Source organism: Procambarus clarkii, chromosome 5, assembly GCF_040958095.1.
Source record: "Procambarus clarkii isolate CNS0578487 chromosome 5, FALCON_Pclarkii_2.0, whole genome shotgun sequence".
In the NCBI taxonomy this organism is placed as follows: Eukaryota; Metazoa; Arthropoda; class Malacostraca; order Decapoda; family Cambaridae; genus Procambarus; species Procambarus clarkii.
The window spans coordinates 8,526,191-8,552,468 of NC_091154.1; the positions used below are offsets into that span (position 1 = coordinate 8,526,191).

Genomic DNA, 26,278 nt, shown 5'->3' on the forward strand with positions numbered 1-26,278 from the left:
ATTCTATAGAGGATACCACCTCTGGTACAATTGTAGGGGCCCCATAGCCTTCAAGAGCCTCTAATCTATCTGATAATTGAATATATATCTATCTAATCTATCTATCCAATAATTCAATATATTCATATATATAAATATTCACGAATATATTTGTAATATATTTTGGCGTATATAATTATCAAACAATCAACGTTTCTCAGTCAATAACTAGATATTTTATAGTTAATGTTTGATATTTCAAATCAAATCAAATCAAATGTTTATTTAGGTAAAGTACATACATACAAGAGATTTTACAAAGAGTGATGGATTTATAGATAGGGCTAGTACATACAATGCCTAAAGCCACTATTACGCAAAGCGTTTTGGGCATGAAAAACTTAAATGACTAAAGCTTAATACTAATTGAGCATAAAGAATAAAATGAAAACATGGAATGAAAACATGGCTGAAAAAGCAGCACAAATACAATTATGTCGACAAACAGCGCTCTTAAAAAAAAAAAAAAAAACAGACATTGGTTGACAATAGAGAGGTAAGGTAGGTTACAGGGAATTATAAATAGGTATAACTTCGTTTTTATCTTAAACTGGTTGAGAGAGGTACAGTCTTTAACATGATTGGGAAGGTCATTCCACATTCTGGGCCCCTTGATTTGTAGAGCATTTCTAGTTTGATTAAGTCGTACTCTAGGAATATCAAAACTGTATTTATTTCTGGTGTGGTGCTCATGGGTTCTGTTACAACCTTCTATGAAGCTTTTGAGGTCAGGATTGGCATTACAGTTCAGCGTTTTATATATGTATAATACACATGAGAGAATGTGCAGTGACTTAATATCTAACATATTCAGAGATTTGAGTAAGGGTACCGAGTGATGTCTGGGGCCAGAGTTGGATATTGTCCTAATAGCAGCTTTGTGTTGAGTAATTAGAGGACGTAAATGATTTTGGGTAGTAGAACCCCAAGCACAAATACCATAGTTGAGATAAGGATAGATGAGGGAGTAATAGAGAGTCACCAGGGTAGGGCGTGGTACATAATATCTGATCTTAGAAAGAATGCCAACAGTTTTTGAAACTTTTTTTGATATATTTAGAATGTGTCCCTGGAAATTCAGTTTGTGGTCAATGAGAACGCCAAGGAATTTGCCATCTAATTTGTTACAAATTTGGGTATTGTTTATTTTGAGATTTATTTGATTAGAGGATTTATTGCCAAACAAAATATAGAAAGTTTTGTCAATGTTAAGGGTGAGTTTGTTGGCAGTTAGCCAAAGATGGACTTTATTAAGCACAGTATTTACTGTGGCATTTAGAGCAAGGGGGTCAGGACTGGAGTAAATGAAGGTCGTGTCGTCAGCAAATAGAATTGGTTTGAGATGTCGGGAGGCATTTGGAAGGTCATTAATGTAGATGAGAAAGAGGAGAGGGCCAAGTATGATGCCCTGAGGAACACCAATGTTGATGGGTAGGGTGGGAGAAATTGAATTATTCACAGAAACATACTGGAGCCTGTCAGTAAGGTAAGATTTGAGGTATTGCAGGGAGTGTCCTCTGACTCCATAATGATGTAATTTAAGAAGAAGGTTTTGGTGGTTGACAGTGTCAAAAGCCTTACGCAGGTCCACAAATAACTCAACAGGGAACTCATTTTTATCTAGAGCTGCATGAATCAAGTTAATCATACTAGTAAGTGCATCGTAAGTGCTTTTTTGGGGTCTGAAGCCATATTGACAAGAGCTAAGTATATTGAGTTTGGCTAGATAAGAGTAAAGCTGCTTGTAGATTAGTTTTTCAAATATTTTTGACAAGTTTGGCAGAATTGATATAGGTCTGTAGTTGTTAACATCTGTGAGATCACCACATTTGTGACAGGGGTTACTCTCGCTTTTTTTTTTTAGAATATCTGGAAAGGTTTGGAGTTCAAGTGACTTGTTGAAGAGCAATGCAATAGCAGGGGCTAAAGATCTGGAGGCTTTTTTGTAAATAAGAGTTGGTATCTCCTCAAGGGCACTAGACTTGGTTTTAAGGGAAAGGATTATGTCAGTAACATCAGTGGAATTAGTAGGCTTTAGGTACACAGACTGTGGATAGTTACCTGTAAGATAGTCCTTAACATCAGTACTGGAAGATGGAATATCATTTGCAAGGGATGACCCAATGGAAGAGAAGAACCTATTGAACTTAAAAGCAGTGTCAGAGGCTGAAAGCAGACCATCATTATTTGACAGGAATATTGGTTTGTTATTTAAAATCTTCTTTGATCCCAATATTTGTGAACTTGTGCTCCAAGTTTTCTTAATATTGGCCTTTGTGTGGGTAAATTTATCTTCGTAGTATTTAATTTTGGCTCTCCTAATTATTTTAGAGAGCAATGATGAGTAATTCTTTGAGAATTCTTTGGAGACGATTCCTAACCTATACTTATTCTCAAGGTCATGTTTTTTATTAATGGATTTAAGTATTCCCTTTGTAAGCCAAGGATTGTTTAGCCTTTTGGTTGTGACTTGTTTCGTTAGCATAGGACAGTGGATATTATAAAGGCTTAGAGTTTTTTGAAGAAAAGATTGCACTGCTAGGTTGATGTCCTCTATGGTACCTAATTCAGATTCCCAGTTGATATCAGCAGCAGCAGCTATAAAATTGCCTATAGCAGTTTCATTGTGCAGCCTAAAGCTTAACTCCCTTGCCTCTAGAGGTGGTTTGTTAATGTTAGTTAAGAGAAATGTGGGGTAATGGTCTGTAGTGCTATCGGTGATTATCCCTGAAGCAAGTGGAGAAGTTATGTTGGTTAAGATTTGTTATGGTTTTCGTTAGCTTTGTTTCTGTGAGTGCTATTATGTCTGGGTTTTCTTCTAGTGCCCATTCTCCGAGTTCACTTGTTTTATTTGTAATCCCACCTATGTTAGTGTACATTGCCTTGAAGCTCACTTTCTTCTGTTCATTTTCTTGTCCCCTTCTTAGTGAGCATTCTGCTGGTGTGGGAAGCTGTTCCCTGAGTGAGAAGATCTGTGAGGTGGTTTGCAGGGTCTCAGAGGATTTTGGGGTGGGGTGGGGGGGGGGGTCAAGGGAAGGGGGAACAGGTAGGGTATGGGGTAAGGAGATAGGGGGTGGCATGGAGGATACGGGGTGAGGGGGAGTAGGAAGGATAGGGAGGGTATGGGATGAAGGGGGAGGGGGACATGATGGGAATGGGGAGGGGTGACAGGGTCGGAATAAGGTGGGGGGAGGGAGGGTTGGGTGGGGGCATGTAGGGTTAGGGGAAGGGAGGGTTTCTATGCAGAGGGGGGGGGGGGGTTGGTGGTGGTGGTGTTGCCCTCCCCTCTGGTGTTGCTGGGATGCTTGTTTTGGGTTCCCCTCTTGTCTCTGGGACTGTTGTGTTGGGGGCTGTGATTTCCTGGTTTGCTTCTCCCTCCCTGCGCTTCCTCCTTGCCTCTGCTGCCCTGGCTCTCTTCTCCTTCGTCTTGTCCCTCTGCAGGAATACTTTTTTGTATCCCTCTACATGCTGCAGACGACTCTTCCTTTCTAGAATAACCTCTTTCGTGGTCTCGTTTGCAAATACCACCTTTACCAGTCGGTTTCTGTCCTTGTTGTACCAGCCCAACCTGAAAACCTTCTCAATGTTTTGTTCAGCCCCTTCCATCTGTAATCCCCTTTAGTAGCCCATCTACTGCCTCTCTGTCCTTGCTATTCCATTCCTGCCTATTGGATCCTTCCTGTTCTTCGATGCCTACAACTACCACTAATCTTTTTCTTTCCAGCAGCTGACTGGTGCACCTTGCTGCTTCCTGTGAGGTACCTGCTTGCATGGCTACCTCCCTCACTGTGTCCACTGCTTTTGAGCTCTTTCTCAGTATTTCCGCAAATGTTTCAGGTACAGAGGCATTTCCTTCCAATGCAACATATGCACCTTCCCTTTGGATGATACTCTGTTGCTCGGCCTCTTTATTTTTATCTGTGAGGGATTTGATCTCCTCCCTTGCTGATGTCAGTTCACTTTGCAGGTTGTTAATTGTAATCCTCATTTCATGCATCTTCCTCCTGAATTCCTCCAAAACTTGGGCTAATATTTCCTTTGTTTGATCACTTTTACTATTCCCGTGTCCCTGGTGCGTCCTCCTGCCATCTTGTCCCTTTCCCCGGTATGTTTTGATAGGGTTAGGGGAGGGCATGTGCACAGAGAGAGAGAGAGAGAGAGAGAGAGAGAGAGAGAGAGAGAGAGAGAGAGAGAGAGAGAGAGAGAGAGAGAGAGAGAGAGAGAGAGAGAGAGAGGGAGAGAGAGAGAGAGAAAGAGAGAGAGAGAGGGGGGAGGGAGGGGGGGGGGGGTGGGGGCAGAGGGAGATTATATGTCACTATTTATGGTGTCCAGTTGACGTGTAGGGGAAAGTGGGGGATGTGCGGTGTTACCATGACTTGTTAATCCCTACACACACGGCACAATTCAGGTCCCACTGAGCTCACTAGTGAGGTTACTGCCTTTTTCTCTATCAATCTATCAAGATTACTATTGTATTATCGAATGCAATGTATTGTAAGTGACTACTATATGATATTATACAAACCTTACACACTGTTGAAGACTTCAGAGAGGGGCACTTACCAGTCACCACCCAACAAGCACAACCAGGCAGTTCCATGGCGGGTCGCCCCACGCGGATCTCCACACAGTATATGCACTGGTGATGCCACTAGCTCCACTTTGGTTTCTTCGCACTATCGCTTGTGATTTGCCTATGCTACGTTGCACCCTGCTAGCTACACACTGCGAGAGGCCAAATACTATGATCTAGCCTCTATACTCCTTCACTGTCCCAAGTATTTGACGAATCTCCTCGGACCTCACTAACACGTGTCTCTCTCACCGACGGCGGCCTACTACTCACTACTATGGTTGTACAACACTCTGCATGTGTGTACAACACTACATGTGTGTACTCACCTAGTTGTGCTTGCGGGGGTTGAGCTCTGGCTCTTTGGTCCCGCCTCTCAACCGTCAATCAACTGGTGTATAGAATCCTGAGCCTATTGGGCTCTATCATATCTACACTTGAAACTGTGTATGGAGTCAGCCTCCACCACATCACTTCCTAATGCATTCCATTTGTCAACCACTCTGACACTAAAAAAGTTCTTTCTAATATCTCTGTGGCTCATTTGGGCACTGTTTCTACCTGTGTCCCCTTGTGTTAAATAGCCTATCTTTATCTACCCTATCAATTCCCGTCAGAATCTTGAATGTGGTGATCATGTCCCCCCTAACTCTTCTGTCTTCCAGCGAAGTGGGGTTTAATTCCCGTAGTCTCTCCTCGTAGCTCATACCTCTCAGCTCGGGTACTAGTCTGGTGGCAAACCTTTGAACTTTTCCAGTTTAGTCTTATCCTTGACTAGATATGGACTCCATGCTGGGGCTGCATACTCCAGGATTGGCCTGACATATGTGGTATACAAAGTTCTGAATGATTCTTTACACAAGTTTCTGAATGCCGTTCGTATGTTGGTCAGCCTGGCATATGCCGCTGATGTTATCCTCTTGATATGGGCTGCAGGAGACACGTCTGGCGTGATATCAACTCCCAATTCTTTTTCTTTCTCTGACTCCTGAAGAATTTCCTCTCCCAGATGATACCTTGTATATGGCCTCCTGCTCCCTACACCTATCTTCATTACATTACATTTGGTTGGGTTAAACTCTAACAACCATTTGTTCGACCATTCCTTCAGTTTGTCTAGGTCTTCTTGAAGCCTCAAACAGTCCTCTTCTGTACTCAAACAGGTACTCAAAGTTCAATACACTGTGGTCACTCATTCCCAAGGGCGCTTCCATCTTGACTTCCCTTATATCCCACTCATTTAGGGTAAATATCAGATCAAGCATTTTTTTTTTATTATTTTCTACCACAGACGTGGCCACACATTGCTGGTTCATCCTCTCCTCTCATTCTTATTGGATCCTTATGTGCTGGCTTAGAAAGTTTCTTGTTGCCACATCCAGCAGCTTAGCTCTCCATGTTTCTGGTCCTACATGCAGGTCTCTGTTCTCCCAATCTATTTTCCCATGGTTGAAGTCCCCCATAATTAGTAGTCTGGATCCATGTGTACAACACTGCATGTGTGTACAACACTGCATGTGTATACATTACACTGAATATGAGCACAACACATGTGTACAATACTCTGAATATTTGTAAAGCCCTACACATTACTCATGCACTTAACAGTACTCTGTATTAAGCTCAATATTATAGAAATAAAAACACGTGACATAAATTCTAGTTTATCTTTAATTCTTTATACAAAGCATTGACAATCAGTGACTAAACTGACCTCAAGTGTCTTACATTCTATCAACAACTATGAAAGGAATGATCGTAAAATTTTTATGTGCAAACATGATGATGATCGACTATTTCAACCGCCTCTTCTCTCTCGCATTTACTTAAAATTATGTGTATTTAACAGTAGCAGCTCATACAAAAATTAATACTGTATTAATAAAAAAATAAAAAGAGAGAGGGAGGCAATTAAATTCACACGTTGCTTGTGCTGTATTTTAAAATTAAAAGGCAAGCTACTGTATCTCATTTTGGAAGAATTGTCAGCCATATTTCTTTTGTAGAAATATCATTTATACAATTATTCAGCCCATCCTCCTGTTTTGATAGTTCTTATAGTAATGATGAGTATATACTGTATACCGACGTACTGTATAACACAGTTAAAAACGTAGAAATCCGAACTATTGAGTTGGGCAAACTGAAAAACTATATTTTACTTGTGTTGCTTTGACAAGCTGAACTAACCTAACCTATCCTTATCTCCGTAGGTCTAATAACAATATCTGAGGCTTAATATAGTACATAAGTGTACTATACTAGGCCTAGAAATATTTAAGTCTGTGTTTTAGCTTCATTTATTTTAAAATAATTCCTTACTGGTCAGTATACTACTATCTAAAATCTAGGTACATACGAATTCTGACTATTGATGATCATCACAATAGGTAGTGTACTATCTAAACAGGAGAGGGAGCTCCATTGAGTTATTCATAAATGCTTGCACATATATTTTGTACACAAGCTGACAGTAATCATAAATCTGCAATATTTTCAATTGGAAGGCTCTGCAGAACAACGCCACAGTCAATAATTACGTTATTAGCCTTTTCTAGCGTCAAGCTTTGAAAGATCGCAAGGCCACTTATGACTTTTCCATAACCACATTGGTCCACACCATTAGTAGAATATCTAAGGTGTATGTTAAAACATGCTGATTTGTTAATTTCCTTGCAAGGGACTCCACTGAGAAGACCTGGGTGAACCTTTCTTTGGTATGTACCGCCATCTCCCAATTCCATGTCGGCAACGATTCCAAGAGGTTTGCCTTCATCCTTGTCCACCAACTCTTGTCCAGCTTGTACTTGTATATGTGCACTACCAGTCTTGTCGTTAAAATAATAGCCGTGACGTAACACAATTCCCTTGTATGAAGGTCCGTGTTCTCCCGTGCAGAGGTAACAGAAGTTGTAAGCCCGTAATGTGCTTTCGAACAACACTAGATATACCCTTCCCTCGTAACGATTGGGGCTTTGGATGTCTAAGAATGCATGCTTCTGCCGGGGATCAAAGTTATGCATGACGTCTGCGAACTGTAAAGACAAAAGGAGTAAGTAATAAGTCAGGCAATGATTAAGTGGTTTAAGTAGCTACAGTGTACATTTGCTAATATGAAAATATTGCATACTTTTTAGCAAGCATGAAACGAAGGCTGCGCTGCATCATTCTACAAGTAAAATATTGTAATGAACTGAACTTTAATTTCGAGACACAAAGTCAAAGAACTAAGCAATATTGCCTCAAAATATATACTTGTTGGATTGTGACGAGCTTTTGTAAAATGGAGAAACGACATTTTGTACAGTTCTCACGATTAGGGTAATACAAGGGTAATGAATATAAAAGATTGGCTAACCTCACTAGGAAGCCTAAAATAAGGATATAAAAAGACAATATTTGCTGTTTCAATTATGATATTTTTTGGGTTACATTCCACAGCCAATTTTATAAAACTATTATCAACACACAATTGATGTATTGTGTGTGAGTATACAGTATTTCCTTTACAAAGCCACAAACCAAAACAAACAACACAAACAGAATCTACCTTCATATATACCAAGAAAAACAAAGCAAGAATCTACCTTCAAAATATACCAAGAGAAACGAAACAAAATTCCTTTTCCTAGAAATTGATGGCAACAGCTTTTCATAAATTATGACAATATTAAAACTATGGAAATAAATTTGAATTAGCAAATAAAACCATTTAATTAAATCCTCAACTCAATTTGTTGCAATTCTGTAATGACCAGAATATAAAAAAAAAAGCCTCTCCCACGCAAACTCATTCCCAGAATGTCCGTCTTTTTTGTAGCAACTCTCATCACAACGAACACCAAGATGCACAGATACTGAGTCAATAATGTGTCACTGACAGAGCAAGGGATCAATACAGTATGCTGAGAGGGGTATAATAACGTGTCACTGGCAGAGCAAGGGATCAATACAGTATGCTGGGAGGGGTATAATAACGTGTCACTGGCAGAGCAAGGGATCAATACAGTATGCTGGGAGGGGTATAATAACGTGTCACTGGCAGAGCAAGGGATCAATACAGTATGCTGAGAGGGGTATAATAACGTGTCACTGGCAGAGCAAGGGATCAATACAGTATGCTGGGAGGGGTATAATAACGTGTCACTGGCAGAGCAAGGGATCAATACAGTATGCTGGGAGGGGTATAATAACGTGTCACTGGCAGAGCAAGGGATCAATACAGTATGCTGGGAGGGGTATAATAACGTGTCACTGACAGAGCAAGGGATCAATACAGTATGCTGGGAGGGGTATAATAACGTGTCACTGGCAGAGCAAGGGATCAATACAGTATGCTGGGAGGGGTATAATAACGTGTCACTGGCAGAGCAAGGGATCAATACAGTATGCTGAGAGGGGTATAATAACGTGTCACTGGCAGAGCAAGGGATCAATACAGTATGCTGGGAGGGGTATAATAACGTGTCACTGGCAGAGCAAGGGATCAATACAGTATGCTGGGAGGGGTATAATAACGTGTCACTGGCAGAGCAAGGGATCAATACAGTATGCTGAGAGGGGTATAATAACGTGTCACTGGCAGAGCAAGGGATCAATACAGTATGCTGAGAGGGGTATAATAACGTGTCACTGGCAGAGCAAGGGATCAATACAGTATGCTGGGAGGGGTATAATAACGTGTCACTGGCAGAGCAAGGAATCAATACAGTATGCTGAGAGGGGTATAATAACGTGTCACTGGCAGAGCAAGGGATCAATACAGTATGCTGGGAGGGGTATAATAACGTGTCACTGGCAGAGCAAGGGATCAATACAGTATGCTGAGAGGGGTATAATAACGTGTCACTGGCAGAGCAAGGGATCAATACAGTATGCTGAGTGGGGTATAATAATGTGTCACAGGCAGAGCAAGGGATCAATACAGTATGCTGGGAGGGGTATAATAACGTGTCACTGGCAGAGCAAGGGATCAATACAGTATGCTGAGAGGGGTATAATAACGTGTCACTGGCAGAGCAAGGGATCAATACAGTATGCTGAGAGGGGTATAATAACGTGTCACTGGCAGAGCAAGGGATCAATACAGTATGCTGAGAGGGGTATAACCTACTTCTCTATGTATATACACTGAGAGCATACTTTAGTCCTGAACTAAAGTTCAGGTTGTGAACTTTAAGTTCGGAACGTGGTCCTGAACTAAAGTTCAGGACCACAGGACTACTTGCTGGTTGCTCAGTAAGTTGTTGTGGCGGCCTTAATATAACCCCCCAGAGGGTGATAGGTATTAAACCCAACACCAAACCACAACAAATAACAAGGACACACAATTGCCACACGCCTGACAATAGCTAGTGTCAATTACTGAAGCAAAATATTCCGGTAAAAGAAAAAAACAAACAACAAATTATTTATCAATAAAACGTAAAGTATAATCAAGTGTTAGACAGAAGAGGATATGCAAAGTGACACGTCTAATTATTGGCCACTCTGTGTATTGTATGAGTATTGTATACTACAGCATTGGTGACCATTGTTAAGAAATAGCTTCTTGCAACAGATCTTGCACACGAAATGAATGACAAGGCCTCATTTACTTCCTTATCATGCTGCTAGTAATACTGACTCCCACAGGATCCTTATACTTCACCCATTAAAGAACTTTTGCGTGCTTCTTTTCCTTTAATTAAAACTGTTGCCTTCAATATCCAGCTTAGTAAATGCTAGATTTAAATTAAAAGTACAGTACAGTATAATATAGAATACAGTAATTTCCTTAATTAAAACAAACTTGTGTTTTTGTATTAAATCATGTTTAAATGATTTAATGGATTTTTATATATATATTTTTTAATTTACAAGCTAATCTTGAATGTAAAAATGCTTCTTACACAGAATTTTAGAACTTGAAAACTAAAATAAATGTGTGATGAGCATTTTTAATTCTAAAAGCATTTTGCTCCACACCTATAATGTGAATGTGACCCCAAAACACAATGATAGTTAAAAAATAATGCTGACAGAAATTTTTTACGACTACCCTTGGTGCAACATTCACATTAATACTTTTAGGGTAAGGGGCAAATTGTCTGCTATTTAGATGTGCACCTTAAGAGTAAACTTTTTTCAATAATCTCTTAAGTTTGGGGGGCCAAACCCTAAAGCACACACACAGTTCCAGTAACTCAAATAATCCTGCGAAGGATAAACTAGAACATATTTAGCTTTTTGGGTTTGGTCACAACATTAATCAAAAGAGGTTTTTGAACTAAAATTTACAGGAAATGCAGTCTAGAAACCTTAACGCTATAATGACAATAACCTCAAGCATACATATGGGGAACAGTTATGAGAAACGGAAGGTTATTGATTGATCGAATACAGGTGGAAGGCTGCAGCTAAGATTGTATAGTGCTAAGAGGCTATCTAGAGATACATGATACAAGGTTATAAGTAATTAATTATCAAAAGAAGGCACCAAGCCAGGAAGGCTATATAGCATCGTCAAATATGCAGAATAATCAGAGGGCGCTAAATATCACTAAGGATGCCAATATGAGAACAGAAATGCATAAGGCGAATGATATCAAAAGTATCTGATTCACCAAGAATTCTATCGAGGGACAAGTGACCGCGAGGGACGGTTGGAAAGCAAGATACACGCTCATCCTGAAAGTCAGGACATTCAACAAGGATATGCACGACTGTAAGAGTGACAATGAAGTTTGGACTATAAGGAACTGGGCAGCGCACCATTAAGTGCCCGTAAGTTAAGCGTTTATAGCCAATACGCAACCTTGCCAGAGAAGTTTCCCACCGCTGGTTACAGTGGTAGGAGGAAGGCCATGGGGGACACACTACTCTTAAGAGCATGCAGTTCAGTTTGTTACCAGTAACAGAAGACCAACAATCCTGCCAATGGACAAGGATAGAAGAATGAATAACTGGTTAAAAGTCGGAATAAGAAATACCTTTACAGGAGATGGACAAGTATGGATAGCTTCCTTAGTGGCAGCGTCCGCATGCTCATTTAAAGAGATATCAATATGGCTGGGAACCCAGCAAAACTCCACTGTTTTAAATCTACTAGAGATAAGAAACAGCCAATGTTGAATTCTCAACTACAACTGGATGGACTGGATTAAGGGACTCCAGAGCCATGAAGGCACTACGAGAGTCAACTGCAACCACAAAGGAGGACTGACAGCGAGAAAGCAGGACACGAAGAGCATAGAGAATAGTATAAAGTTCTGCCGTGAAGATGCTAGTCTCCAGAGGCAGGCGGCACATATAGGTATGGTCAGGAAAAAAACAGAGTAGCCTACACCGTCTGCAGACTTAGACCCATCGGTGAAGACGGAAATGGAGTGGGAGTGGGAAGAAAAGTGTTCTTGGAAAAGGTGTTTCAGAATTGTAGGAGAGGTAAAAGCTTTAGTCACGTGGGTCAGGGTTTTACAAAATTTAGGAAGGGACTTTCCACGGGGCAAGGACGGAACAACACGAAGAGAATATTGGTAACACTAACCGAAAGAGAATTTTGTAGATGAGACAACCGGACAGAAAGAGGGAGGTGATAAAGGGGAACAGGGACCACAGGAGGGGTAAAAGTCAAAGCACGACACAGGCAAGAGTGAGGGTACTGTAAGGACCTCACAAGGTAGTGAAGACAGTAGCGATCACGGCGGTCTTGGAGAGACAGGAAGCCAGTTACAAGCTGAGGGTAGGCATCGAATGAAAGGCACCAGAGCCGAGGTACAACCCAGTATGGTGCAGAGTATCAAGACGGTGAAGAGTAGAAGCAGATGAGTAAGCAGGGCAAGCATCCGCTTCTGAAGAAATATGGGACAAAACCTTAAGTAGGTTAAGGCAACTCGCAGGTAAGAGATATGGGGTGACCAAGACAAACGAGTGTCAAAGATTAACCCCAAAAGCTTAGCAGAATCTTTATACACAAGAGGATGACCATAAAGAGACAAAGAGGGACGAAGAACGACCTATTTCCGAGTAAAAGTCATAGCACAAGTCTTTGTAGCAGAGAACCTGAAGCCATGATTGGTGGCCCAAGACAACATGCATCAAACGAAAGTTGAAGCCGCCGTTGAAGGAGAGGCGAATCATCACCTCGGCAGCAAAGGGTAAAATCGTCGACATAGAGAGCAGAGAAGATGCCAAAAGAAAGGGAGGAAAGAAGACCATTGAGGGCAACCAGAAAGAGAGTAGTGCTCAAAACACTACCTTGGGGTACACCTTCGTATTGCTGAAAAGAGGCAGAGAATGGGGTACCAAGCCTTACTCTAAAGGAACGAGGAGAGAGGAAGCTCTGGAGGAAGAGAGGGAGATTACCACAGAGGCCAAACGAACGAAGTTGGGATCTCCAGGTAGTGTCATAAGCCTTTTTCAGGTCAAAAAGGACAGCAACAACAGAGGTCTTTGCAGCAAAAGCAGTACGAATATAGACCTCCGAGTTCGCCAAGACATCAGTCGTGCTGCGGCACTTGCGAAAACCAAATTGAGAAGGGAAGAGGTGGTGATAGTGTTCCAAGAACCACATCAGACGAACATTAACCATTCGTTCCAAGAGTTTGCAGACACAACTCGTGAGGGCAACAGGGCGGAATTTCTCAGGGGATGTCCCTAGAGACCCGTTTCCAAATAAGGAGAACAACCACATCGAACCAGTCCTCAGGGACTGACGATGACTTCCAGACCCGGTTATACAGATTCAGTAAATACTGAGACATGCATGGAGGGAGATGGCGAAGCATCTCATAATGAATATCATCTGAGCCCGCTGCCATAGAACCGCAGAGGACCAGAGCAAACTGAAGTTTGGGGAGAGAGAAGGGATCGTCATAGGGAAGTCGGAGACGAGTGTGGAAATCTAAGGGACGAGATTCAAGAACAGGCTTATGAAGAAGGAAAGATTGAGGAGGATGAGAACCGGAGCTAACAGTCGAAAAGTGGGAACCCAGTTCGGTCACAACCATCAATGGATCCGCCACAAGAGCACCACGGAGGTTAAGGACCGGTGAGACATCTGGAACAAACTTTCCCGCTATCTTGCGGATTTTTTTCTAAATCTGTGGCAGAGGAGTATCAGACGTAATGGTGGAGACAAGATTTCCAACTCCCAAGTTTAGCTATACAGATGGCCCTATGGGCCATCTCACTCGCCTTCCGAAACAAAATAAAAGAATCAGCCGTCTGCCGGCGTCGGTGTTTCTTCCAGGCTGCACCCTTACAGTGGACAGCCCGAGCACAGTCCGTATTCCACCAGGGAATGCACTTCCGCGTGCCATGGGAGGTAGAGCGAGGAATAGCGGAGCGCCCTCCTCAGTCATGAAAAAGAAGGGCGCGAGGGAGAGGTCGGAAAGAGAGTAGCACAGAGTGGTGAAGAGATTCTAATCATCCTTGGCAAACTGCCACCTAGGGAAGGAGAGGGGAGGATGAAAAGAGAAAAAGGAGACAAGGATGGGGAAATGGTCACTGTTATGGAGGTCATCAAGAACCTGCCACGTGAAATCAAAGTAAAGAGACAATGAGCAGAGAGAAAGATCAAGACAAGAAAGGGTACGAGTTCGCGAGTCCACATGAGTGGGTTCACCAGAATTCAGAAGAGACAGGGAAGAAGAAAGGACAAATGGTTCGAGAAGGCCACCTCAGAGGGTATGCCGACAGTTGAAGTCGCCCAACAGGGGCACAGGCTTTGGCAGAGTCCAGTAGTAGGTGCTTAAGATCGGGAAGAGAAATTGGGACATTTGGGGGGAGATAAATGGAACAGACGGTATACCATTTACTCACAAAGACATGGGCTGCAGAGCATTGGATAGGCAATTGAAAAAGTAAGGGGACGAAGGGGAACATCAGTACGAATCAAAAGACCAGTAGAGTTATGGGCCCCAGCAAAAGCTGAGGAGGGGGGGGGGGGAAGGAATAACCACGGAAGCGACCAGGACGAGCACCAAGCATCGACTCCCGAAGACAAACAAAGTGGTGAAAACTGCGTAATCAGAAGTTGGAGTTTATGGAAGTTGGCATAAAAGCCACAAATATTCCATTGAAGAATAGACACTGTCAAAAGGAGAGAGGACAGCAATAGAGAACTATGAAGAAACAATGACAAAAAAGAACACAACATATTAAAGAAGATCAGTCAGCAAAATCAGGGTTAGGGGGCATGGGTAAACTTAGTATGGATGGAGTTAAGGGAGCGGGAGGACAGACCAGAGGCGGACAGAAGGGGGCCGGAGTAGGAGAGGGAGGAGACAACTGAGAGGGGCGGTCAAGGACAGCTGGAGGAGGGGCAGAAGGCAGGGAGCGCACCTCAGCAAGGGCAGCAACTGAGAGGGAATCAGGGGCTAAAGAAACCTCCATATCTGGGACAGGGGGTCCGACCACCGAAATGGGAGGGGGCAAGGAAGAAAGCGATGCCTTTTTACCTGCCGGAGAGGAGGAAGGAGCCAGGCTTACATTTCTGACTCGGAGACAAGTATGCTAGCAACAACGTACTGGGCGACAGACTCAACTGTCTCAACAGGAGAAGAACGGGAACGAACAACATGAAGATTGCTGGGAGGATGATGGACAACAGCCTGGACAGACAGGCAGCATGGAGGGCCAAGAGACTAGGGGGAGGGTTGGGAAGAAGGTTAAGGGGAGATGGAAAAGAAGACACAGGAGACATGGCAGACTGGGTAGGAAAGGGGGGAAACTCTAGATGGAGAACCAAGATGGGGACCCCTCGGGACAGAAATAAAAGGAACAGGAGAAGAGGCGGTGGGCGTGTCCGGATCTAAGGCCTGGAAATGGTTGTGAGACTGAGTAAGGTGGGAAGGACGAGGAGAGGTAGAACGCAACACACGAGTATAAGATACGCTAGTGAAAGCGTTGAGACGGCGAACTTGGCGTCTCGCTTCAGGAAAAAACAAACGATCTTGGCGTTTCAAATTGAGGACGGCTTCAACTTGAAACTCGAAGGGGTTGATGGCGACAACCACAAGGGGGTCGAGTGAACGAGTCCACCTGGAGAACAGAATGCCTTGCACTTCAAGGATATGTTTAATATCCTCGTGGCAGTCTTTTGGGTCCCTAACACCAGTTGCAACATGGTGCGGGAGGAGAACAGTGCCAACACTGGCATTTAACCGAGCGTTTTTGGAAACCCGAACAGGGGTCTCCCCAAATGCTGGATGACGCGGCTAAGCGGGTAACTGCATCCTGAGAAGGAACAGCAATGACACACGTACCGAAACGGGTGGGGTTAAAAGTAACAAAGAGGCATCTACCGAATCAACAAGGTGTTTATGGAGGGAAAAAATCGCCAGGAGGTGCAGAATCCAGATGGTTGAGATCAAAGTATTTTGCCCACGTAGCGTACCAAACATGGCATGGTACGTATTAGCATGGGAAGACATCGTGCGAGTGCGGCTGTGGTGGGGACGGCGTTGAGAACTCCCAGAGAGAGAGAGGGGAGGGGGGTTAAAAGGCACAGTAGTTACAATGACAGAGCTGTGCCATGGGACGAGGTGGTCACCACTGGGGGCTTGGGGCTCGACCTTACCACAGAAGAGGGAGGGGAGCGGGGGAGCTTTGGGGGGAGAGGGAATAGTCTGGGCTGGGCCCAATGTAGCAAGGGCTACAGAACCCAGTCTTCCACCACAGTCCGACTCAGGGGCCTGGTAGCCCACCCCATGAGCCTGGGTAAGAGAGGGAATACCACCTACCAGGGAAGCCAGGAAGACCAAGCGCGGGCCAGTGCAGGAAGGGGCGCGTAGTCACCAGCAGTGCACCCTTCACAATTTAACAGGGGAGTCCTACTGCTTCGTCTATTCTCCCGAACTGGTGCAAAGACCTCATTTTCCCTTTCGCCCCAGCCTGGACACCCAGCCATCCACTTAGGGCGACCTCTCCAGCGGTCAGTCCAGTGACTCCCAAGAACCCTACGTTTGTGTCCATTCACACATACAACTCCCAAAACAAGGTTATAAGAATGTACAGTATAGTGCTAAGAGGCTATCTAGAGATACACAAGGTTATAAGAATGTATAGCACTAAGAGGCTATCTAGAGATACACAAGGTTATAAGAATGTATAGCACTAAGAGGCCATCTAGAGATACACAAGGTTATAAGAATGTATAGCACTAAGAGGCTATCTAGAGATACACAAGGTTATAAGAATGTATAGCACTAAGAGGCCATCTAGAGATACACAAGGTTATAAGAATGTATAGCACTAAGAGGCTATCTAGAGATACACAAGGTTATAAGAATGTATAGCACTAAGAGGCCATCTAGAGATACACAAAACAAGGGTATATATATGGTGCAAAATGTGCATACCACATGATAGTACATATAACACATCAGAGCATGATAAAACAGTGTGTATGTGTGCGCGCACACACACGAACATTAGAAAATGCACACTTACACATACACTACAAAAATTACATACTGCAAAAGTTCAGTAATCCGAATGAAATCACACTCATTGTTTCTGAGTAAATGATGAGAACCACCAGATTATGGTACAATAAAAAATAGTTTCAAGTTTGTTAATTTTTTAGGCATTCCTGGCAAGAAATTCGACAAACTGAAATTGGGGCAGGTCACCGTACACTTCGGATTACTGAGCGTAGACAATACTAATAATTATCTAGCAGCGTATGCCTGCTGGACTAATCCCACTAACTGTTACAGATAAGTCGGCAAATGAATATAATGTTAAAGATTCAAGACTATTTACTAGGGTATGAATGCTATAATTTCCATGCAAAATAGACGAGATACATATTTGTTGACATGATTTACTAACCAGACAGTTTCAATAATTTGAAGTATCCTTAGAACTGAGGGTGGGTCAAATATGTCTGGATTAGTTAAATATGTCCTAGGGTGGACCAAATGTCCTGGGGGTGAGGTCAAATATGTCCTGGGGGTGAGGTCAAATATGTCCTGGGGGTGAGGTCAAATATGTCCTGGGGGTGAGGTCAAATATGTCCTGGGGGTGAGGTCAAATATGTCCTGGGGGTGAGGTCAAATATCCTAGGATGGATCAAACATGTCCTGGAGTGGGTCAAACGTCTCAGGGTTAGTCAAATACGTCCTGGGATAGGTCAAAATGTCCTAGGGCAGTTAAATATGTACTCTAGAGACCTTTTGGTGGGTCCAGGGGCCACTTACCTATGGCCGAGTTGACAGCCTGACCAACCAGACTGTTTGTTCTCACTGCTCAAAAATCTATGTAGTCAGTACAGTCTGAGCAAATACATTGTTGGTATTCAGAGTTCGTTTCCCCTTCCCACGATTAGGTGTTTGTTAGTAATTCTTTTTTACATATCATGGGAAGAATGTTGAAAGGTCTTGTGTCTTGTATATACAGTATAGTTATCTTTTAGTGTGCTTGTCACCCTTACTTAAGTAACTTTTTGTGTGTTCACACAGACGGCACTCTGAGCCTGGCTTCTGTGGGCTACGTAACCTAAACTTCAAACTGGCATGTCTCGTATGGCAAAATATATACAACCTCCAGCCTTCCTTTTGTATATAGTCACTTTAATGCCACTCGAGACCTGCTTTTCGTACAAAGCCAAACACTACTTTATTTAGCCTGCCTATCATATGGGGCAATACAAGGCTGCCCCCCCCCCCAACCTGCTTTTCACATGGGGCCCCCACAAAATGTTACCCGAAGCCTGCCATCGCATGGGATCAAACACCATCGATATGCCAAAATCCCAACTATTCAAAGTGATGCCTTCCTAGTCTTTCATACTTGTATGTGAGTACAAGGAAGTGATTAATTCACAACTCATTTGGTTACTCAAATGTGTCCTGGGGCCTATTTAAATGTTTTTTTCGATATACACAAATGTGTCATGTGGTGGACCAAATGTAGCAGTGTATAGTAAACTCCAATTACTATATGACTTCTCCATTTGGTTCATTGTGTACTACACTGTAAAGTGCCCATAACAGCCTTTACAGTGTACAATAGTTTTTAGTGTATATTTGGCTAATATTGTATAATACAGCATTTAGGTATGAATTGGGTCCAAACTAATCTGGGGAACGGGGAGTTTGCTGCAGATTTTTGTCTAAAGACGAATGTGCCCTCAACCAGTCACGTGAAGCGAGGTGAATAGCTTTCTTCCACGCCATTCAAGCGCTTCATCTTAATTCACCGCGTTCACTAAGGCGAGTCAACATCCAACAATTGTGTTTCCATTCACTCTCTGGACTCGATACAGTATTTTGTCTTTTTAAACGTGCGGGAGGGTAAAGGAGCTTGACCGACACCATAGCGCCTGGTATTTTACGGGTATTTTACGGATTTTACATGTCGCGGGTATTTTACACAATTACATTTCTCCTTGGATAATGCACTACAATACACAGTACAAACTACAGTGTACTGTACTTGCATTAATGGTACAAATACTCTCTACATTACAGTACAAAAAAAAAAAATTGTGTACAAGTTCATATTGTAATTACAAAATGTAAAAATGCCAAAAACTCCAGTTTTGAAGAACAATTGCTTCAATTTTTCAAAACAAATATTTTCATAATTAACCAACACATATCAGGGTGAAAATTAATTACAAAACACACACTCGTACATACAGTATTTCACATTCCGGACCAAGAAACATTTACTTGGTAAAGTTATTAAAATGCAATAACAATAGAGGGGTAGCAAGTAATAACAAACATGATTACACACAATCATGGTAAACATATTGGATGATATATTGCATGTGCAACGAGCTGCATGATAACTGTAATCTTTATCATATGCGACTGCTCGCTCTCTAAATGTATTACTGTAGTTTTGCTACTGTATTTTGTCTTCCTATTGTAGTACTATAATACTACTACTTTTAGCAATACACATAATGCCATGTGTATAAACTTGTATTTCCCCAATACAATATTAATGCATTTTACCAGCATGGTAAACAGGGATATATATTATATATATATATATATAGAATAAAATAGGATTTAATACAATTTATACACTATACACGTATAGTTAAATGCAATGCAACCAGAGGTGGTACCTCCCCCCCCCTTTTTATATATACCTATGTGTGTGTGAACTCGGATACTGGTACAGTGTACTGTATACACCCACCACAATACAAGGAGTAACATACTGTGACTATTTGGGGAATAATGCTCCAAAACTTACCACCACTCCTTGAACAGTGCTCTACTTAAAATCTGAAATTTCCAACCATTTTGAGCAACAGGTAAAAACAACAACAACAAAACATTTTTTCTAATAAGAGAGAGACGCCAATTCCAGCTTGAAATCGTCTAAATAGCAAACACGGATGTTGACTCGTGCGAGAGTCCTGCTACAAAGACTACGGAGTCACGTTTGTGTGGATGGCTGTGGAGTTAAGCCATATGTCTAAGTATTGCACATTGCAGTAAACAATGCACCAAACTATTGGACAGATGAACACATAGTTCAACATTTAGATGAACACATAGTTCAACATTTAGATGAACACATAGTTCAACATTTAGATGAACACATAGTTCAACATTTAGATGAACACATAGTTCAACATTTAGAGGAAGAGACGAACTGCTCCACTTGGTAACACAACATGGCTGTGCTTGAATCACTGGTTACGAGAGTATCACACCTGCCAGAACTGCTTTTTGGTTCGTAATGGTACATAAAACACACACAGTAGTTGAATGTGTATCTACAACTACACGTTATATATGTAAACATGTTATGTATACGGTGTATACAATGTTATAGCACCAAAAATAGTATATTTTATGCTAAGAATATAATATTGTTCTCATATTGGTGACAAATATATTTGTGCATACTGATTCTGTGATATAAATGTTTCTATCGACAGTCCAATAGATAATTGCGCTGAAAAAAATCCACCAATAAAACATTTAAAATATGATTATACAACTAATACACCAGCTTATTAAATGCACATGGCAACCCTCCCCCCTGGGAGTGATCCCACCTGAAGATTATTTCACGAGCGACAAAGATTTGATGCCACCATCGAGACTTCAGTGCTTCATTCATGCTGAAGTAATGGGCAGTGTTGGAAATGATTACAGAGGCCTAAATGTACACAAAACATTGTTTTGTGTACACACAAACTGCAAACACATTTGCAGCTGTGCCTCAGACTAAGTGAAACATAACCTTCGAGAATATCCACAAAAACAAATTACTGTATCAATTATCCATTCAACAGATCTCAAATAAAAGTGCACACTCATACACTCACAGACGCAGGAAGATTAAATGTTAAGAAATATTATCAAATATTCCAACATCCACGAACACAAACCTTCCCACACCAAGATACAACATAATAGTTATTATTTTATTGTATAAGATGGTCTTTACCGCTCGGGACAGAGGGGCATCAGTATACCGCAATCCGTTATAACTTTTCTGACGATTTTGTCAGGCATCTTGTATACCTGCCTGAGAACACCAACCCCATTTGTGACAGCTCCAAAACCGTCACTATCTACGGTGTCGCCGGCGTAATAGAGGAATATTTTGAAACCTGCTAATTTGTACGTGTTTTCTCCGAGTGGGATAGCCGAGAGGAGTCCTGGATGGATCTTTTTGGGGTAATTAATACGGTGGCTATAAATAGCATTCTTAACACTGCTGCTGGTGGTGGAGGCACTCGCATCCCCATCGTACTCTCCGATCTCTTCTCCTGCTCGGAGCTGGATGATGTCATCATTTTCGTCACTGAGATCGTAAAAATGACGCAGTTCCAAACCTCTGTAACTGGTTCCATATGCACCAGTACAAAAATCCATAAATGTAAGAGCTTGCAGTTCGTGAAGATAAAGCCACAAGAATATGCGCCCCTGAGGTCGGTTGTCAGTTTTAACATCGAGGAATGCTCTTCCATTAGCCATTTCAGCAATCACTCTATCAAACTGCAAAGAAACAAGACAAAGAAAACAAATTCAAACATTTGCAATTAAGCATCCAGCGTTTTGACAAATGTTAAAACAAAAGAGATGTTTATCTCTCACACAACGGCTATGGAGAAATGGTCACACCCACCTAAGCACAAAAACTAAAAAAATTATTTTTCATTATAGAATTATTAATTTGTATACAAAATGTAAGAAAAATACAAAAATAACCGAGTATGTATTGAGTCAATTGGTGGATGTGCTCTGCAAGGCAGTGTCTGGCACTTATCAACGCCTGGTGCTCGACTTTGCTGACGCTTCCTGTTTTATCATCCGATATTTCACCGATTGTTTTATCACTTGTTTTCCTCTAGAGATCATCAACAGATGATTACCACAGCAGCCTAAGAGCTAAACTACACCTGACTGAACTAAATGAATTCTGTAATTCATAACTTAAACCAATAACTACCAATAAATCCCCTTAACATCCTTTGGAAGCAACTGGGCGGTGGCACAAACCCGACAAAAACACGTTGAATGTAAGGAAATGCTACTTTCTAGAAGGGTACATCAGCTCTAGAGGTCCATAATAGCCTACTGGAGACCACAAGTCAAACCCTAGGTTTCCCCCCCCCCCTCCCTCGACAGAGCTGCAGGGAGCAGGGAATTCTTCCTCGACCTCACTAGAGCAATAAAGCCCCAGAAAAAGCAAGCAAAACAAAATGGACAACTGCACGGTTTAAAGAAAGTAAACTAACAACGCAGCAAATGACTATAAATGATCTCCCCTCGGTAGTTAGAATATACTCCCTATACTCAAGAGTTACAGCTGGCCACCAACTGGGACTTGCTCTAGTTCACCACGAACTTGAACCTGATACGCTGTTAAACAACCGACCCTGGCTTGTAGACATGCACACCAGATGGGAACCCAAACAATCCTGTCATTGAGGTAGGCCAAGACATTAACCTTCGACCTTCGACATTAACCTGGTCAATATCCGAGGAGCCACATTCAGAAGCCCAGACACACCCCAAAAGCAGTAAGCAAAATGCCCCACAAAAACCTAATCACTTCCCAAACCTAGGATGAATTGGGACATGCCAGTATGCATCCCAGAGACCCAGGGATACCATTCAATAACCTGTCTGCAAAACCAGATGGACCTGAACTAAAGTAGACATGAGAAAGGCTGGGCATGGAATGAAATGGTTCAGTCTGAGAGATTGAGAATGTACGACAGGCCTTCAGAGTCCCGTTGGGGACTGGGAACAATTAGGACACCCACCGAAGAGAGGTAGTCAACTCGACTACCCCAAAGTCCACCCACTGAAGAGAGGTAGTAAACTCGACTACCCCTCCCAAATCAAGAAGCCTGAACCAGAGTAGCAGGGTGAACTTCTTATCTGAATCCACTGACAAAAAAAAAAAAAAAAAAAAAAAAAAAAAAAAAAGAGGGAGAGAGGCTACAACCCAAGAACAGCAGCCTACCTTGACTAACCACAGGCAAGGCCCAAACCCAAGACGACTGCCCTCGAGCAGCGAGAAAGAACCCCTCTGGAAAAAGAACTGAACCAAGGGGCTGGAAAGCAACCACCGTAGCAGAGAGCACACTTGAGAGACAGCTGCCTCAGTAACAAGCAGAAGGGGGAAAAAAAAGAGGGGAGGTGGCACAGTGCCCACAGGAAGGGAAGGCACAGCGCCCACGGGAAGGGAAGGCACAGCGCCCACAATAACATCTCTGTCATTGTATAGACTAGGATAGAGTGCTCTGGATGCGGTGTCCAAGATGGCCACACCCTCTGCCACTGTCAAAGTGTGTAGAATGCCATTATTTTGAATAATATTAATTAGGCAGTAGTGTAATGTGTCCTAGTTCAGTCCGAGTACAATACAGTATTACTGTTTATCTTTCAAACTTGTAAAAGTATTTGCGGTAATTAACAGTTTGTTCTGAAGCCATTCTAAGTCGTCTTCAAATTGGCGCCGGTTATGTGTTTGAAGTGTGGCAGCACTTTGTATTGTGTGTTTGAAGTGTGGCAGCACTTTGTATTGTGTGTTTGTAGTGTGGCAGCACTTTGTATTGTGTGTTTGAAGTGTGGCAGCACTTTGTATTGTGTGTTTGTAGTGTGGCAGCACTTTGTATTGTGTGTTTGTAGTGTGGCAGCACTTTGTATTGTGTGTTTGTAGTGTGGCAGCACTTTGTATTGTGTGTTTGTAGTGTGGCAGCACTTTGTATTGTGTGTTTGTAGTGTGGCAGCACTTTGTATTGTGTGTTTGTAGTGTGGCAGCACTTTGTATTGTGTGTTTGTAGTGTGGCAGCACTTTGTATTGTGTGTTTGTAGTGTGGCAGCACTTTGTATTGCTGGGCCCAAACAATCACCAAAATCATTTAATACTTATAATTATAATGAATTCATAACCATTGAATGAATTATAATGAATCCATGAATTCATAATTCATAATTATAATAATTCTATGTTGCAGCGGCGCCCACAGTAGTTGGCTAAAAACCAACCCAGCTTCCATAAATAACAGTACCAAAACAATTATTGGTGGAATGTAAAAATATTGCCTCATACACTCTCCCTCAAAAAAAAGTTAGCATTTTGTACTATTGCAACTTCAAATGGCATGCCAGAAACCCTGAACAGTAACTTTACAAACTAACCTGTCCTAGGTCGAAATAAGCAAGTCTAGGCCTAATATACGTCATCTTAAGTAAACAGATACATTATACGTACTTGGTTTAGGTTTGGTTCTGTATTGGGTCCATACAATAGTAGTAACACAAAATGTTTTTTTATTGGGCACAACAGTGTTTTTAAACATTAGGCCAACCCGTGCTGTAAGCATTATCTTTCTAGATGGCAGGTGGGTCAAAAAGCACATCTTGTGTCCCGGTTCTTAAGATATGGAATCTAAAAAAAAAAACAGCATTGAATGTAATATAACGCCATTTTCTGGGTGATTCCCGGAGGCTCCTCGGAGCTATCTGGGCTGACATGCTAATGTCAGACTTCGGCAATCAGTCAAGTGTACAGAGTTCTGTGGGCCTACCGGGGACCATGAGCCAGAACCTGGCCCCACTCACAGAGGCACGAGGAGCCATGGCCTATAGAAACCCCAGTGTGGTTGGAAACATTCTATGTCTGCCATCGACCGGGCTTGGCACCCAGAAAGGTAGGCATCCCAAAACAAACCCCCATTCGGGTGAAAATTGCTACAAAAAGCTGAACAAGAGAATAGAACTGCCCCCAAACAGAAATGAGCAAACAAGTATGACGTCACATGTTACTGTCTGCGCAGCTTCCCCCTCCCCAGGAGAGGGAAGGGGGAGCTCCAAACACCCACACCCCAGTTCTGAGGCTGGATATCAAAAACACACGAAAAAACGCCAACCGGAGGGAGGGAGGGTTGCCGGGGAGCCTCTGGGACTCGCCCAGAAAATGCCATTTCATTACATTCAACGCAGGTTATCTAGGGGGAGCCCCATTGGGTAGGTAGCTCTTGGGAGCCAAAGATGAAAACAAGAGGGACGTGACCCGGAAGGCGGAAGTCGCACAAACCCCAACGCGAAGCAGACAGAAAACTGCAACTGTCAACCCAAGGCCACACAGGCCCGACATGGCCCAGGAACATCAACGAAGGAATGCAGAGCCAACCTACGAACGACTTGGGCACAGGGACAGACAGCAGGCTGGCAGAGCTGAACCACCCTGCGGACGACCCGAAAGAACTGCCTCCCGGAACAGGGAAGAAGGGAACCCGGAACAATCCAAAGCGTGGACCCGGTCACGGCAGCCATGGCACGCCAAGCACGGCGAAGTGCCGCAACCGAACACAACACACGATGCGCCCCCGGCCAGACCAACCAAGCATCAACAACCCAAGGACTTCCCCAGAAAGCAGCCATGCCAGTCTTCACCAGAAAAGGAGACGAATAAACCTACCAGCCTCTGATAACAAGCCAGAACCGAAGGGGCCACAACAAACCGAGGAGAAGAGAAGAGCGCACGCAGTTCAAGAACCAGGACAGCTCAAGCGGCGTAAGAGCAGGCTTGCTAAGCAGTGCAGAGGCAACTCCAAAACCAAAGCAACCCGGAGCGGCTCCGCTAGCGCCGCACGAGACAAGGCAACAGTATGTGTCAAGATGACGGCCCTGAACTTCCACAAGAAAAGGACAAGACCATGCCATCCAAACGGAGCAAACCTACAAAGGGACAAAAAAGGAAAGTCCGCCAAAAACCCCCACACCGCCGCCAAGATGAAGCACGCAGGTGGGACACCATCAACGAAGCCACCTGACCACCAACAGATGGCGAGAGACTCGAGGCAGAACCGAACCAGCCCCGCCATGGACCGAACGAGCATAGGAAGAGGCGGAGCTGCGGAAAAATCTCTGATGCGGTCACCGAGCAAGCAGAGCCGGAAACCCAAGCCGGCAAGGAATAAGATGGAACGTCTGCCGTACAAAAAACTTCCCAATGCTAGTGAGCTTGCCAGAAGATCGAAGACACCGTGGTTCCGAAGCGAGACTCTTGAGAAGTGACACCACGAGATCTTGAAAATTCCAACTGGTAGGGTAAGCCAGGAAACCATGAACCCAAACCTGGCAAGCCGGGAAAAAAACACAGGGCCAGTGGAAAAGCAGGGAACTGAACATGGACAAAGTCCAGCCTAGCAGTAGGAGAGCCAAGAGGCCCATACTAAAACAC

General features: G+C 43.0%; 1 protein-coding gene across 2 annotated transcripts in view; it reads right to left on the minus strand.

Annotated features, from left to right (window-relative positions):
• Nucleotides 1–6,265: 6,265 nt before the first annotated feature.
• LOC123765468 (tripartite motif-containing protein 72) overlaps nucleotides 6,266–26,278 on the minus strand; it is a 72,802-nt gene continuing 52,789 nt past the window's right edge. Inside the window, exon 4 of one of the 2 annotated variants that reach the window (XM_045754072.2) lies at nucleotides 6,266–7,647. In XM_045754072.2, coding sequence (XP_045610028.1) covers nucleotides 7,090–7,647 — 558 coding nt within the window. In that variant the 3' untranslated portion in view covers nucleotides 6,266–7,089. Of the gene's footprint in view, nucleotides 7,648–8,010; nucleotides 21,574–26,278 lie in introns of those variants that run through there. The other variant, XM_045754090.2, reaches the window with a different exon arrangement.